We start from the raw sequence: 13,136 nt of genomic DNA on the forward strand, positions 1-13,136 counted from the left end.
CTAGCTAAGTCCAGGAACAGAGGAACATTTATAAAGCTAAGATTCTGCTCACCCATTCTATCTCTGCAAAATCTGAACTGCTGAAAATAAATCTTTTTTCTTATTGTTAATTAGATAATTCCACGGTGCATTGTGTTTTCTATAATAGAGAGTAATACAGGATAAATTAACTTGACAAAAATGTAAAAATATCAAAATGATGCCAATTAGTATAATGGTGGCTGGTTTATCTAAGATTCAAAAACCAATTTAAAAGATGGGCTTTCAAGAATCCACATTCTTTTAAGTGAATGCCTTAATCGTTCAGTTTATTTCTTGGGGGACTAAAGATCAGCTTGTCAACACACAAAAAAGTATTATTTTCAGGCTTTCCAAGATTTCCAGTAGCTCATTTTTACCAGAAAGCCTATTTAATGGCAGCCAATTTGCAAACATCAAATTTAAGATTACAGCTTCTGTAAAACAAGAAGAAAGACATCAAAGTTCACTTCAAGTATTTACATTGGCATAAACTGAACAGACTACTTAAGAAAAAACTGACACCAAGGGCTCCATTTTGCTATCACTCATGTGCTACATGTACTAGTTTTCACATTACTTTAATCAAGAGATAGATATAACAAGTCTATCATTTAAAGTACACAAATTCATTACTCCTTTATGTAAGTTTGACATTTTGGCTCATGGCACATATTTGCAAACTAAGTATACACTCCACTAAAAGGGCAAAGAACAAAGAAACTAGAATAACTTAGCTTCCTTAAGTTTATAACGAAACAAGAAAACAACTAAGTGGGTGCTTGTAATGTAGGACTGCTAGGGTCAATTTTATCATCACTAGAGCCTCAAGTTTCCTTCAAAGTGATAGGGAGAATCCTTATTATCTGATAAATGGTTATTCAGAACTTAACATAACTGATTTCAACAACTACAGCACAAACAAAAGCACCTTAAATAGCAGACAATGTCTAATTACCTAAATTTTAATGACAATGATAAAAAAAAAAAACTTCTATTATGTACACAGAAAATCCAATAAATACCCTGCATTAAATACAGTTATTTTGTCCTAGATTCATGGACAATAAAAGGTCTAATAAGAAACAAAAGAAATTATTCAATTCTATACTCTTACTATAATTAGAAATAAATTTTAATAAACTAATTTCACTGAAAACTATTTTTCAAGAAGAGTTACCAGTTGTTCCAATTTTTCATTTTTTGATCATAGAATTTCCTTGTTCTTAAAGCTTTATATTTAATAGCTTTGTAAGAAAATATAACAAGATTATTAAATAATCTTGTAATATTAAAGATTTACTCAAAATATTAAAGATTTAGTATATTAATATTAAATAATATAAATATTAATTTATATTAATATTAAATATATACACAATTATATATATATTTAGTTTTTTATATATTTTATATAATATATATAATATATATTTATATATAATATTAAATAAATATACATAAAATATTAAATGTATATAAAATATATAAATATATATTAAATAAATATAAAATAATATATTATTTACTATGTTAATTATAAATAATATTAATATTAAATAAATATTAAAGATTTACTCAAAAAATTACTCTGTCCTATTGATGGCAGTGAAGACTGGGGAGAGAAATTAAAGTTCTATGGTTTTTTCAAAAACACTTTAAGACAAATATAACAAATATCTGATTAGAGAAAATAATTTTCAGCTCTTCTAACACAAATATATTAGATACTTTCTATTCAAATACCCCCATACATTCACACATTTTTACATACAGAGAGGATGATGAGCTGAATCTGACCACTTATGGTGTGCCAAGCACTGTGCTTTGAATGCACTACACTTACGGCAACTTTGTAATTGAGCGATTATGTACAGCAATTCTGTCTGGTAAGTACAACTGTTAACGCTATGTACACATGGGGGTGTTGAGGCACAAAGAGGTTGAACAATTCAAAGCGACACAGTTAATCAGTGACAGAGTTAGAATTTAAACCCAGACAGTCTGGCCCCGCATCTGATTTCGTAATTATATTATAGTGTGTATAAGGTACACATGGTGCGTGACACAATGCCTGACACTCCGCAGGCACTAAACAGAAGTGTAACTGTTGTCATACTGCTTCTCTCTTCTTCACTTACTCTGTGATAATTCTGGATCTCCTTTCAGATTCATCATCTTCGGAATAGAAGGGCCATACACATCCACATCTAGCAAACCAACGGCCTTTGACTGTAAGAAAACAGAATTTACCGTCAGACTTTTCCCCACCCTTCATCAAAGATAAAGTGCACAGAAACAGCAGGTCTGACTACAGAAAAGACAATTTGCAAAATACTCCAAAATCATAACATAAACTTTCAAAGCAACAGTAAGGTAAAAGAACATAAACTGCTCAGGGTAAATATCGTTTGTTGGTTTACTAATCTCTTCTAGATAACTGACTAAAGAAATCCACTGCATCCACTTTAAACATTGTGGTTCAGATCTCCCATACACTCACAAACAGACTAAAACCTTTTGATCTGAAAACTAACAAACTACTTGCACACAATGTTAAAATAATGGTTTACAACAGCAAACATAACCCCAGCAAGAAGGAGCACTAACTTTTGGAAAGACCATCTAACACACCAAAGAATACAAAATGAAGGGAAAAAGCATAGAAACAAGACCATAATTAAAGCAAGTGAGAAATGCTGATGCAAATCTGGCATGGAAATGCTAACGAGGATGGCAGCAGACATAGTACAGAGACAACCTCTTACGTGCCAGTCACTGTTAAAAACCCGAAGTCTTCCAGAGAATTCATAAACAACTAAAACTGTTTTCCTTGATGATCCACCCAGCTGCCCAAGGGCAGAATATCCCGACTGGTCTCTTCACTAGCTGACAGTTCATCAGCAGGTTAACAAAGAAAGACAAACAAAATTCACTATTCCCAAATATGTCTTTTTTTCTTCTCCCCCCACCACCCCCTGCTCTTTCTTCTTTCACAGATTAAATCAATGCTATTGGTTTTTCTCATATACAAGCAAACAGAATGCTAATACTAACTATATGCCTTTGAGTTATGTTTCCCCAAAACATACAACTCTCCGCCCTCTCTCCCTGTATCCTGGCAAGATAAAACTCTTAACCTCTCAAAAAAAATTTTTTTAAACTAAACAATCTCTCATCTTCCACGTTATCTACCTATTTCCAGACACAAAATCACTTGTTAAACCCCACTGTCTGTTTCCTATAAATAGACAAAACAAGGTACATTCAAATTTATGTCCCTAACTTTACAGTGACTCAAACTGCAATTCTAAGAAAATCATTTAATGTCCCTGTGTGACTCACAGAGGATTGGGATTAATATCTCCCTCTACCAAAAATCTCAGCTTATTGTAAAATAAATGAGAAAGGAGGAAGGACACATTACCTTTAATGGAATGGTGATATATAAAATTTGGGTTTAATACTTTAAAAAAAATCATTTGTAGTGTTAGTTTCCAGCTTTCTCATCAAAAGTAGGTATAATAACACCTTACAGGGTTGCTATGAGGAGTCAATGAGAAATGTAAATAAAATCCTTACCAGAGTGCCTGGCACCCCAGAGGAATTCAAGTGGTGGGGAGATATAATCAGGGAAAGTCTAGGTGTCTATTTGGGTGATTTAGGATGGCATGTTTTTAGAGATTCTGATTTGTCCACAGAGCTGGCTGTGGAAGCCTAGTGTTTCCAGTTTCTTAATATAACATTGCTGATTAACTTCCCTCCATCCTTTTCTTCCTCTCTCCTTTCCTGTGTCCCTCTTTCCCTTTCTCTTTCCTCTCTTCCTACTGATCTTCATACCATTCTCTCCTGTTTCCTTTCTGATGTATCTAAGCACTGGAACTAAATTTAGGTCAGTCAGTAGCTTTAAAAAGGAACATTCATTGAGAAATTCATTGAGAAATTCTCACTGATTTTAACTCCTTTTCAAACCACAAACAAAAGAATTAAGTTGAATTAAAAATAGAATTAAATTCACTACAGATAAAAACATTTTCAAATGAGGGGGCCTAAAACCTTAAGAAATGTGGATAATTGTTAACTATTACCTATGGGTCTGCTAATGCTATAACTAACACCTCTTTTCCATATGTTTTCTTGTGACACATACAAAATTAATGCAACCATAAAATAATAATAATGCAAACAAAAAATATTCTAAGATTCTTTTTCCTTGCTCTCATTTATATTAATGTTGTTTTAGAATAACTTGAAAGGGTTAGGTCTCAGTTTTCAAATTAATCTTCTAAAAATACCTGTCAAGTAAAATTAAATTTATGTTTTCATGAAACAAGAAAACAACTAAGTGAGTGCTTGCAGTGTAAGACTGCTAGGGTCAATTTTATCATCACTAGATCTTCAAGTTTCCTTCAAAATGTTAGGGAGAATTTAGCTATCATCTATCTGTTCTGTCTTCTAGAAGAAAACCATGCTTGTCTAAAAGTGAGTCCTTGGCATCATGGAGTAAGACAAAACTGAAGATCTGCCCTAAAATTTGCTGTGGTAGGAATGGATTTTACATATACCTACATAGCTGCTAATACACATTATCACATAAGAATAAAGAGGGCAGGGAGGGAAATCACAACATGATAGAGTTCCTCTTTTTTCCTGGAGAATGGAACTAAGAATAATGGAAAATCCTCTATGTGTTAGGTTCTCTGCATACTCTCTACAAGTCTCTACTGACCAACTAAATTTAGTACCAATGCTTACATATACCAAAAAGGAAACAGAGGAGAGAAAGGTATTGAGACTTGAAGGAAAGGGGACAGGGCACAACCATTAAAAGAATTACACAACCATTAAGAAGAAAAGGATATGACCAAAACTGACTAGAACCTACTAGGCCCAAGATAGCAGAAGATTTGACTTCCAGTATATCTTGAGCCTCATTATGCACTCATTGTAATACATTAGCATATGCTAAATGACACACCCACAGGTGCCATGAGAGTTCCCAGGCCAATTGTAAAAGGCCAAAAAGTAGGTGGTGTCCCAATTCCTGGAAATTAGAATATTCCTCCCACTCATTAGCATACAAAATTACCCAGCCCACAAAAACTAACCACCCACCACAGCCCAGCACCGCTCACTTTTCAAGAGGACTCCATGTCCTGCGGCCATCTTTCACCTTCTAAGATGGAGTGTGTCTCTCTCTAAATAAACTTGCTTTCATTTTACTATGGCTCGTTTGCTCTTGAACTTTTTCCTGCACAAAGTCAAGGACTCTCACTTGGTGGCCCAGCCCAGGTACTCACCCAAGAGCTGGGACATGACCAAGCTCTCACACCCCATTTTTCCTGCAACATACAAAGGTCAGCAGGAGGAGGGGAAAGAGAAAGGGAAAGAGGGACACAGGAAAGGAGGAAGGAAGAAAAGGATGGAGGGAAGTTAATCAGCAATGTTATATTAAAAACCTGGATACACTAGGCTTCCACAGCCAGCTCTGTGGACAAATCAGAATCTCTAAACACATGCCATCCTCAATCACCCAAATAGACACCTAGACTTTCCCTGATTATATCTCCCCACCACTTGAATTCCTCCGGGATGCCAGGCACTCTGGTAAGGATTTTATTTACATTTCTCATTGACTCCTCATAGCAACCCTGTAAGGTGGTATTATACCTACTTTTGATGAGAAAGCTGAAAACTAACACTCAAAATGATTTCAAGTTTTCTTTCTTAGAATGAAGCAGAATGGAAAATTAAACACAAAAATACCAACCACATAAACCTCCACCATAACTTGAACATGATCTGTCTACAAAAGACTTAGATAAAAAGCAAGAGTCAGCATGATTCTCCCTAAAGGGCCAAATAATAGGAAATATTTTGAGAGGACCTTCAAGATGGCAGAGGAGTAAGACGCGGAGATCACCTACCTCCTCAAAAATACATCAGAAATACATCTACATGTGGAACAACTCCTACAGAACACCTACTGAACACTGGCAGAAGACCTCAGACCTCCCAAAAGGCAAGAAACTCCCCACGCACCTGGGTAGAGCAAAAGTAAAAAGAAAAAACAGACAAAAGAATAGGGACGGGACCTGCACCAGTGGGAGGTAGCTGTGAAGGAGGAAAGGTTTCCACACACTAGGAAGCCCCTTCACAGGCGGAGACTGAGGGTGGCGGAGGGGGGGAGCTTCGAGGCTGCGGAGGAGAGCACTGCAACAGGGGTGCGGAGGGCAAAGCGGAGAGATTCCCGCACAGAGGAGTGGTGCCGACCAGCACTCACCAGCCCAAGGGGCTTGTCTGCTCACCCGCCAGGGCGGGCGGGGACTGGGAGCTGAGGCTCCGGCTTTGGAGGTTGGATCACAGGGAGAGGACTGGGGTTGGCTGCGTGAACACAGCCTGAAGGGGGCTAGTGAGCCACAGCTAGCCGGGAGGGAGTCTGGGAAAAAGTCTGGAGCTGCCAGCGAGGCAAGAGACCATTGTTTCGGGGTGCCGAAGAGAGGGGAATCAGAGCACCGCCTAAACGAGCTCCAGAGACAGGCGCAAGCCGCGGCTATCAGCGCAGACCCCAGAGATGGGCATGAGACACTAAAGCAGCTGCTGCCGCCACCAAGAAGCCTGTGTGCAACCACAGGTCACTATCCACACCTCCCCTCCCAGGAGCCCATGCAGCCCACCACTGCCAGGGTCCTGTGATCCAGGGACAACTTCCCCGGTAGAATACACGGCACACCTCAGGCTGGCGCAGTGTCACACCAGCATCTGCCGGCACGGCAGGCTCGCCCCACATTCTGTACCCCTTCCTCCCCTAGACCTGAGTGAGCCAGAGCCCTCTAATCAGCTGCTACTTTAACCCGGTCCTATCTGGGCGGGAACAGACGTCCCTCAGGTGACCTACATGCAGAAGCGGGTCCAAATCCAAACCTGAACCCCAGGAGCTGTGCAAACAAAGAAGAGAAAGGGAAATCTCTCCCAGCAGCCTCAGAAGCAACGGATTAAATCTCCACAATCAACTTTATGTACCCTGCATCTGTGGAATACCTGAATAGACAACGAATCATCCCAAAATTGAGGCAGTGGACTTTGGGAGCAACTGTAGACTTGGGGTTTGCTGTATGTGACTGACTAGTTTCTGATTTATATGGTTATCCTAGTTTAGTTTTTAGCACTTGTTATCACTCATGGATTTCTTTATTGGTTTGGTTGCTCTCTTCTCTTTTTTAACTACTTTTTTTAATTGTTTTATTTTAACATTTTTTTATATTTTTATTTTAATAACTTTATTTTATTTTATTTTATTTTTCTTTCTTTCTTTTATTTCTCCCTTTTCTTCTGAGCTGTGTGGCTGACAGGGTCTTGGTGCTCTGGCCAGGTGTCAGGCCTAAGCCTTGGAGGTGAGAGAGCTGAGTTCAGGACACCGGACCACCAGAGACCTCCTGGCCCCATGTAATTATCAATCGGTGAAAGCTCTCCCAGAGATCTCCATCTCAACAATAAGACCCAGCTCCACTCAATGACCAGCAAGCTCCAGTGCTGGACACCCCATGCCAAACAACTAGCAAGATAGGAACACAACCCCACCCATTAGCAGAGAGGCCGCCTAAAATCATAATAAGGTCACAGACACCCCAAAACACACCACCAGATGTGGTCCTGCCCACCAGAAACACAAGATCCAGCCTCATCCACCAGAACACAGGAGCCAGTCCCCTCTACCAGGAAGCCTACACAACCCACTGAACCAACCTTACCCACTGGGGGCACACACCAAAAACAACGGGAACTGCGAACCTGCAGCCTGCGAAAAGGAGACCCCAAACACAGTAAGTTAAGCAAAATGAGAAGACAGAGAAATATGCAGCAGCTGAAGGAGCAAGGTAAAAACCCACCAGACCAAACAAATGAAGAGGAAATAGGCAGTCTACCTGAAAAAGAATTCAGAGTAATGATAGTAAAGATGATCCAAAATCTTGGAAAACAAGACAAAAAGACAACCCTCAGAATGGGAGAAAATATTTGCAAACGAAGCAACTGACAAAGGATTAATCTCCAAAATATACAAGCAGCTCATGTGCTGAATATCAAAAAAACAAACAACCCAATCCAAAAATGGGCAGAAGACCTAAATAGACATTTCTCCAAAGAAGATATACAGATGGCCAACAAACACATAAAAGGATGCTCAACATCACTAATCATTAGAGAAATGCAAATCAAAACTGCAATGAGGTATCACCTCATACCAGTCAGAATGGCCACCATCAAAAAATCTACAAACAGTTAATGCTGGAGAGGGTGTGGAGAAAAGGGAACCCTCTTGCACTGTTGGTGGGGATGTAAATTGATACAGCCACTATGGAGACCAGTATGGAGGTTCCTTAAAAAACTAAAAATAGAACTACCAAATGATCCAGCAATCCCACTACTGGGCATATACCCTGAGGAAAACATAATGTAAAAAGAGTCATGTACCACAATGTTCACTGCAGCTCTATTTACAATAGCCAGGACGTGGAAGCAACTTAACTGTCCATTGACAGATGAATGGATAAAGAAGATGTGGCGCATATATATAATGGAATATTACTCAGCCATAAAAAGAAACGAAATTGAGTTATTTGTAGTGAGGTGGATGGACCTAGAGTCTGTCATACAGAGTGAAGTAAGTCAAGAAGAGAAAAACAAATACCGTATGTTAACACATATATATGGAATCTAAAAAAAAAAAAAAAACAGTGGTTCTGATGAACCTGGGGGCAGGACAGAAATAAAGACACAGACGTAAAGAGAGACTTCAGGACACACGGAGTGGGAAGGGTAAGCAAGGACTGAGTGAGAGAGTGGCACTGACATATACACACTACTAAATGTAAAACAGATAGCTAGTGGGAAGCAGCCACATAGCACAGGGAGATCAGCTCAGTGCTCTGTGAGCACCTAGAGGGGTGGGATAGGGAGTGAGGGAGGAAGATGCAAGAGGGAGGGGATATGGGGATATATGTATACATATAGCTGATTCACTTTGTTATACAGCAGCAACTAACACAACAATGTAAAGCACTTATACTCCAATAAAGATGTCAAATAAAAAGAAAAAGGAAATATTTTAAGCCTTGTGGATCATTTGATCTGCAACTATTCAACACTGCCGTTGTATCACCAAAGCAGCCATAGACAACATGTAGATGAATGAGCATGGCTATGTTCCAATAAAACTTTATTTACAAATACAGGCAGGATTTAGTCCACAGGTCACAGTTTGCCAACGCTGATTTAGAAAATAAGCTTTTCCATGACAAAGTTATTCAATCACCCAACAATGTAATTTTTGTAAAGCCAAGAGCAGACAGGACACAATCATCTCTTTTAGTGTCAGAGGAGCTACCTCAGTAAAGATCTACTTCCTCATCCTTAATTGGCTAGTTTTCAAAAATAATAAAGAGCACTCTTTTCAGGCTGTTTCACTGGAACTAAGTTAGCATGCCTTGCTTTAATTTTATATATTGTGAATAAAATCAGTGTCCATTAAGTAGAAACACCAAACCCTGTATTAATTAAAGAATACTGTACTTTGATTTGGCACAGCTACTGACTGATAAAATTACCACAATCACAAAAGCAGCCTACACATATTTTCAAGTCTAGAATTCAGTAATGTTCAAAAGATGCCAAATAAACCTCATTTGTTTTTCATAATTTACTCCATTGTTTTTAAATCGGCTCCTTTTTTTTTTTTTTTTTTGCGGTACGCGGGCCTCTCACCGCTGTGGCCTCTACCGCTGCGGAGCACAGGCTCTGGACATGCAGGCCCAGCGGCCATGGCTCACGGGCCCAGCCGCTCCGCAGCATGTGGGATCCTCCTGGACCGGGGCACAAACCTGCGTCCCCTGCATCGGCAGACAGACTCCCAACCACTGCGCCACCAGAGAAGCCCACAGGCTCCTATTTTAAGTGTATAAACAGTTTCTCAATTTAAATTTTCAAACACTTTTATATTGTAGGAAAATAAATGAGCAAGGTAGAGGCTATAAATAAACGTATGCAGCGGGGTGTCCAACTAACTAAGTTTTGTGAATCCTTTCCAACTTATTTCACCTAAAATAATTATATTTAGTCAAGAAAACTCCAATCAGGGTTTTCCTTATCATTAATTTCAGCCAGGCCCAAAAGAATAATCACCACAAAAGCCTCACCAAATATACAACAGATAAAGAAAATGATTATTAGCAAATATAACTATACATGTACTACTGTAAAGTAGGATTGCCATCTTTAATGTCACCATAAACTTAACCTAATGTGTTGGTACGCTTTTTCTGACCCTCCTGCAGTATGCAAAGTCTAACAGATGACAAAAACAAGACAGATCAAACCCCAACACACTAGATTTTGGGATTTGTCTCTTTATAATTCATAATACCCTGTGAGACCTGTAAAAGGTGGCAGAATTATTCAGAGTGATTATACTGTTTCATTACCACTGCACGAAAGCTGCAATTTGAGAGCCTACAAGTCCTATTTTTTGTGTGTTGGATTTCAAAGGCACTGACAAGAGTTTTGATACTGCTTTGTTCTTCCAACAGAATATACACTAAAGAAGATTGTAAAGCTTCATGATGTTCTTTTTATCCATGTCATGTGCTAATAGAACCCATCAAAACAACGTTTTAGAGTGGCCCACCCCAACGTTTGTAAGTAAACATTAATTTAAGATTAAGACCTGGATCTGGGGGTAAGATGTCGGAAGAGTAAGAGGCAGAGATCACCTTCCTCCCCACAGATACATCAGAAATACATCTACATGTGGAACAACTACAGAACACCTACTGAACGCTGGCAGAAGACCTCAGACCTCCCAAAAGGCAAGAAACTCCCCACATACCTGGGTAAGGCAAAAGAAAAAAGAATACACAGAGACAAAAGAATAGGGACGGGACCTGCACCAGTGGGAGGAAGCCGTGAAGGAGAAAAGGTTTCCACACACTAGAAGCCCCTTCGCGGGCGAAGACTGTGGGTGGTGGAGAGGGGGAGCTTCGGCGCCGCGGACGAGAGCACAGCAACAGGGGTGCGGAGGGCAAAGCGGAGAGATTTCCGCACAGAGGAGCAGTGCCGACCAGCACTCACCAGCCCGAGGGGCTTGTCTGCTCACCCGCAGGGGAGGGCGGGGGCTGGGAGCTGAGGCTCGGAGCGCAGGGAGAGGACTGGCGGCTGGCGGCGTGAACACAGCCAGAAGGGGTTAGTGCACCGCGGCTAGCCGGGAGGGAATCCAGGGGAAAAGTCTGGACCTGCCGAAGAGGTAAGAGACTTTTTCTTCCCTCTGTTTCTGGGTGCTCGAGGAGAGGAGATTAAGAGCGCTGCTTAAACGAGCTCCAGAGACCGGCGCGAGCTGCGGCTATCAATGCAGAACCCAGAGACAGGCATGGGGCGCTAAGGCTGCTGCTGCCGCCACCAAGAAGCCTGTGTGCGAGCACAGGTCACTATCCACACCTCCCTCCAAGAAGCCTGTGCAGCCCGCCACTGCCAGGGTCCCGAGATCCAAGGACAACTTCCCCGGGAGAACGCACGGCGCGCCTCAGGCTGGTGCAACGTCACGCCGGCCTCTGCCACTGCAGGCTCACCCCGCACAACGTGCCCTTCCCTCCCCCCGGCCTGAGTGAGCCGAGCCCCCAAATCAGTAGCTCCTTTAACCCCGTCCTGTCTGAGCGAAGAACAGACGCCTTCCAGCGACCTACAAATGGAGGCGGGGCCAAATCCAAAGCTGAAACCCGGTAGCTGTGCGAACAAAGAAGAGAAAGGGAAATCTCTCCCAGCAGCCTCAGAAGCAGCGGATTAAATCTCCACAATCAACTTGATGTATCCTGCATCTGTGGAAAACCTGAATAGACAATGAATCATCCCAAATTGAGGAGGTGGACTTTGAGAGCAAGATTTATTATTTTTTCCCCCTTTCCTCTTTTTGTGAGTATGTATGTGTATGCTTCTGTGTGAGATTTTGTCTGTATAGCTTTGCTTTCACCATTTGTCCTAGGGTTCTATCCGTCCGTTTTTTTTGTTTTTTTACTTTTTAAAAAAATGTTTTCTTAATAATTATTTTTTTATTTTAATAACTTTATTTTATTTTGCCTTACTCTATTTTCTTTTATCCTCTTTCATTCTTTCTTTCTACATTTTCTCCCTTTTATTCTGAGCCGTGTGGATGAAAGGCTCTGGATGAAAGGCTCTTGGTGCTGCAGCCAGGAGTCAGTGCTGTGCCTCTGAGGTGGGAGAGCCAAGTTCGGGACACTGGTCCACAAGAGGCCTCCCAACTCCATATAATATCAAACAGTGAAAATCTCGCAGAGATCTCCATCTCAACACCAACACCCAGCTTATCTCGACGACCAGCAAGCTATAGTGCTGGCCACCCTATGCCAAACAACTAGCAAGACAGGAACACAACCCCCCCATTAGCAGAGAGGCTGCCTAAAATCATTAGTCCACAGACACCCCAAAACACACCACCAGACATGGACCTGCCCACCAGAAAGACAAGATCCAGCCTCATCCACCAGAACACAGGCACTAGTCCCCTCCATAACGAAGCCTACACAACCCACTGAACCAACTTTAGCCACTGGGGACAGACACCAAAAACAACAGGAACTACAAACTTGCAGCCTGCAAAAAGGAGACCCCAAACACAGCAAGATAAGCAAAATGAGAAGACAGAAAAACACACAGCAGATGAAAGAGCAAGATAAAAACCCACCAGACCTAACAAATGAAGAGGAAATAGGCAGTCTACCTGAAAAAGAATTCAGAATAATGATAGTAAAGATGATCCAAAATCTTGGAAATAGAATAGACAAAATGCAAGAAACATTTAACAAGGACCTAGAAGAAATAAAGATGAAACAAGCAACGATGAACAACACAATAAATGAAATTAAAAATACTCTAGAAGGGATCAATAGCAGAATAACTGAGGCAGAAGAACGAACAAGTGACCTGGAAGATAAAATAGTGGAAATAACTACTGCAAAGCAGAATAAAGAAAATAGAAGGAAAAGAACTGAGGACAGTCTCAGAGACCTCTGGGACAACATTAAATGCACCAACATTTGAATTATAGGGGTCCC

At 40.6% G+C, this 13,136-nt stretch overlaps 1 protein-coding gene across 12 annotated transcripts in view; it reads right to left on the reverse strand.

Annotated features, from left to right (window-relative positions):
• The window catches only part of NUBPL (NUBP iron-sulfur cluster assembly factor, mitochondrial), a 277,378-nt gene that overhangs the window by 189,286 nt on the left and 74,956 nt on the right, over window positions 1-13,136 (reverse strand). For all 12 annotated transcript variants that reach the window (XR_013825372.1, XR_013825373.1, XR_013825374.1 and 9 more), the window contains one exon: window positions 2,160-2,250. Coding sequence is in view for 8 of the 12 variants with exons in the window: in XM_079908479.1 (XP_079764605.1) it covers window positions 2,160-2,250 (91 nt within the window). In the remaining 4 variants the exon portion in view is untranslated. The remainder of the gene's footprint in view (window positions 1-2,159; window positions 2,251-13,136) is intronic.

Source organism: Stenella coeruleoalba (genome assembly GCF_951394435.1).
Source record: "Stenella coeruleoalba genome assembly, chromosome: 2".
Lineage (NCBI taxonomy): Eukaryota > Metazoa > Chordata > Mammalia > Artiodactyla > Delphinidae > Stenella > Stenella coeruleoalba.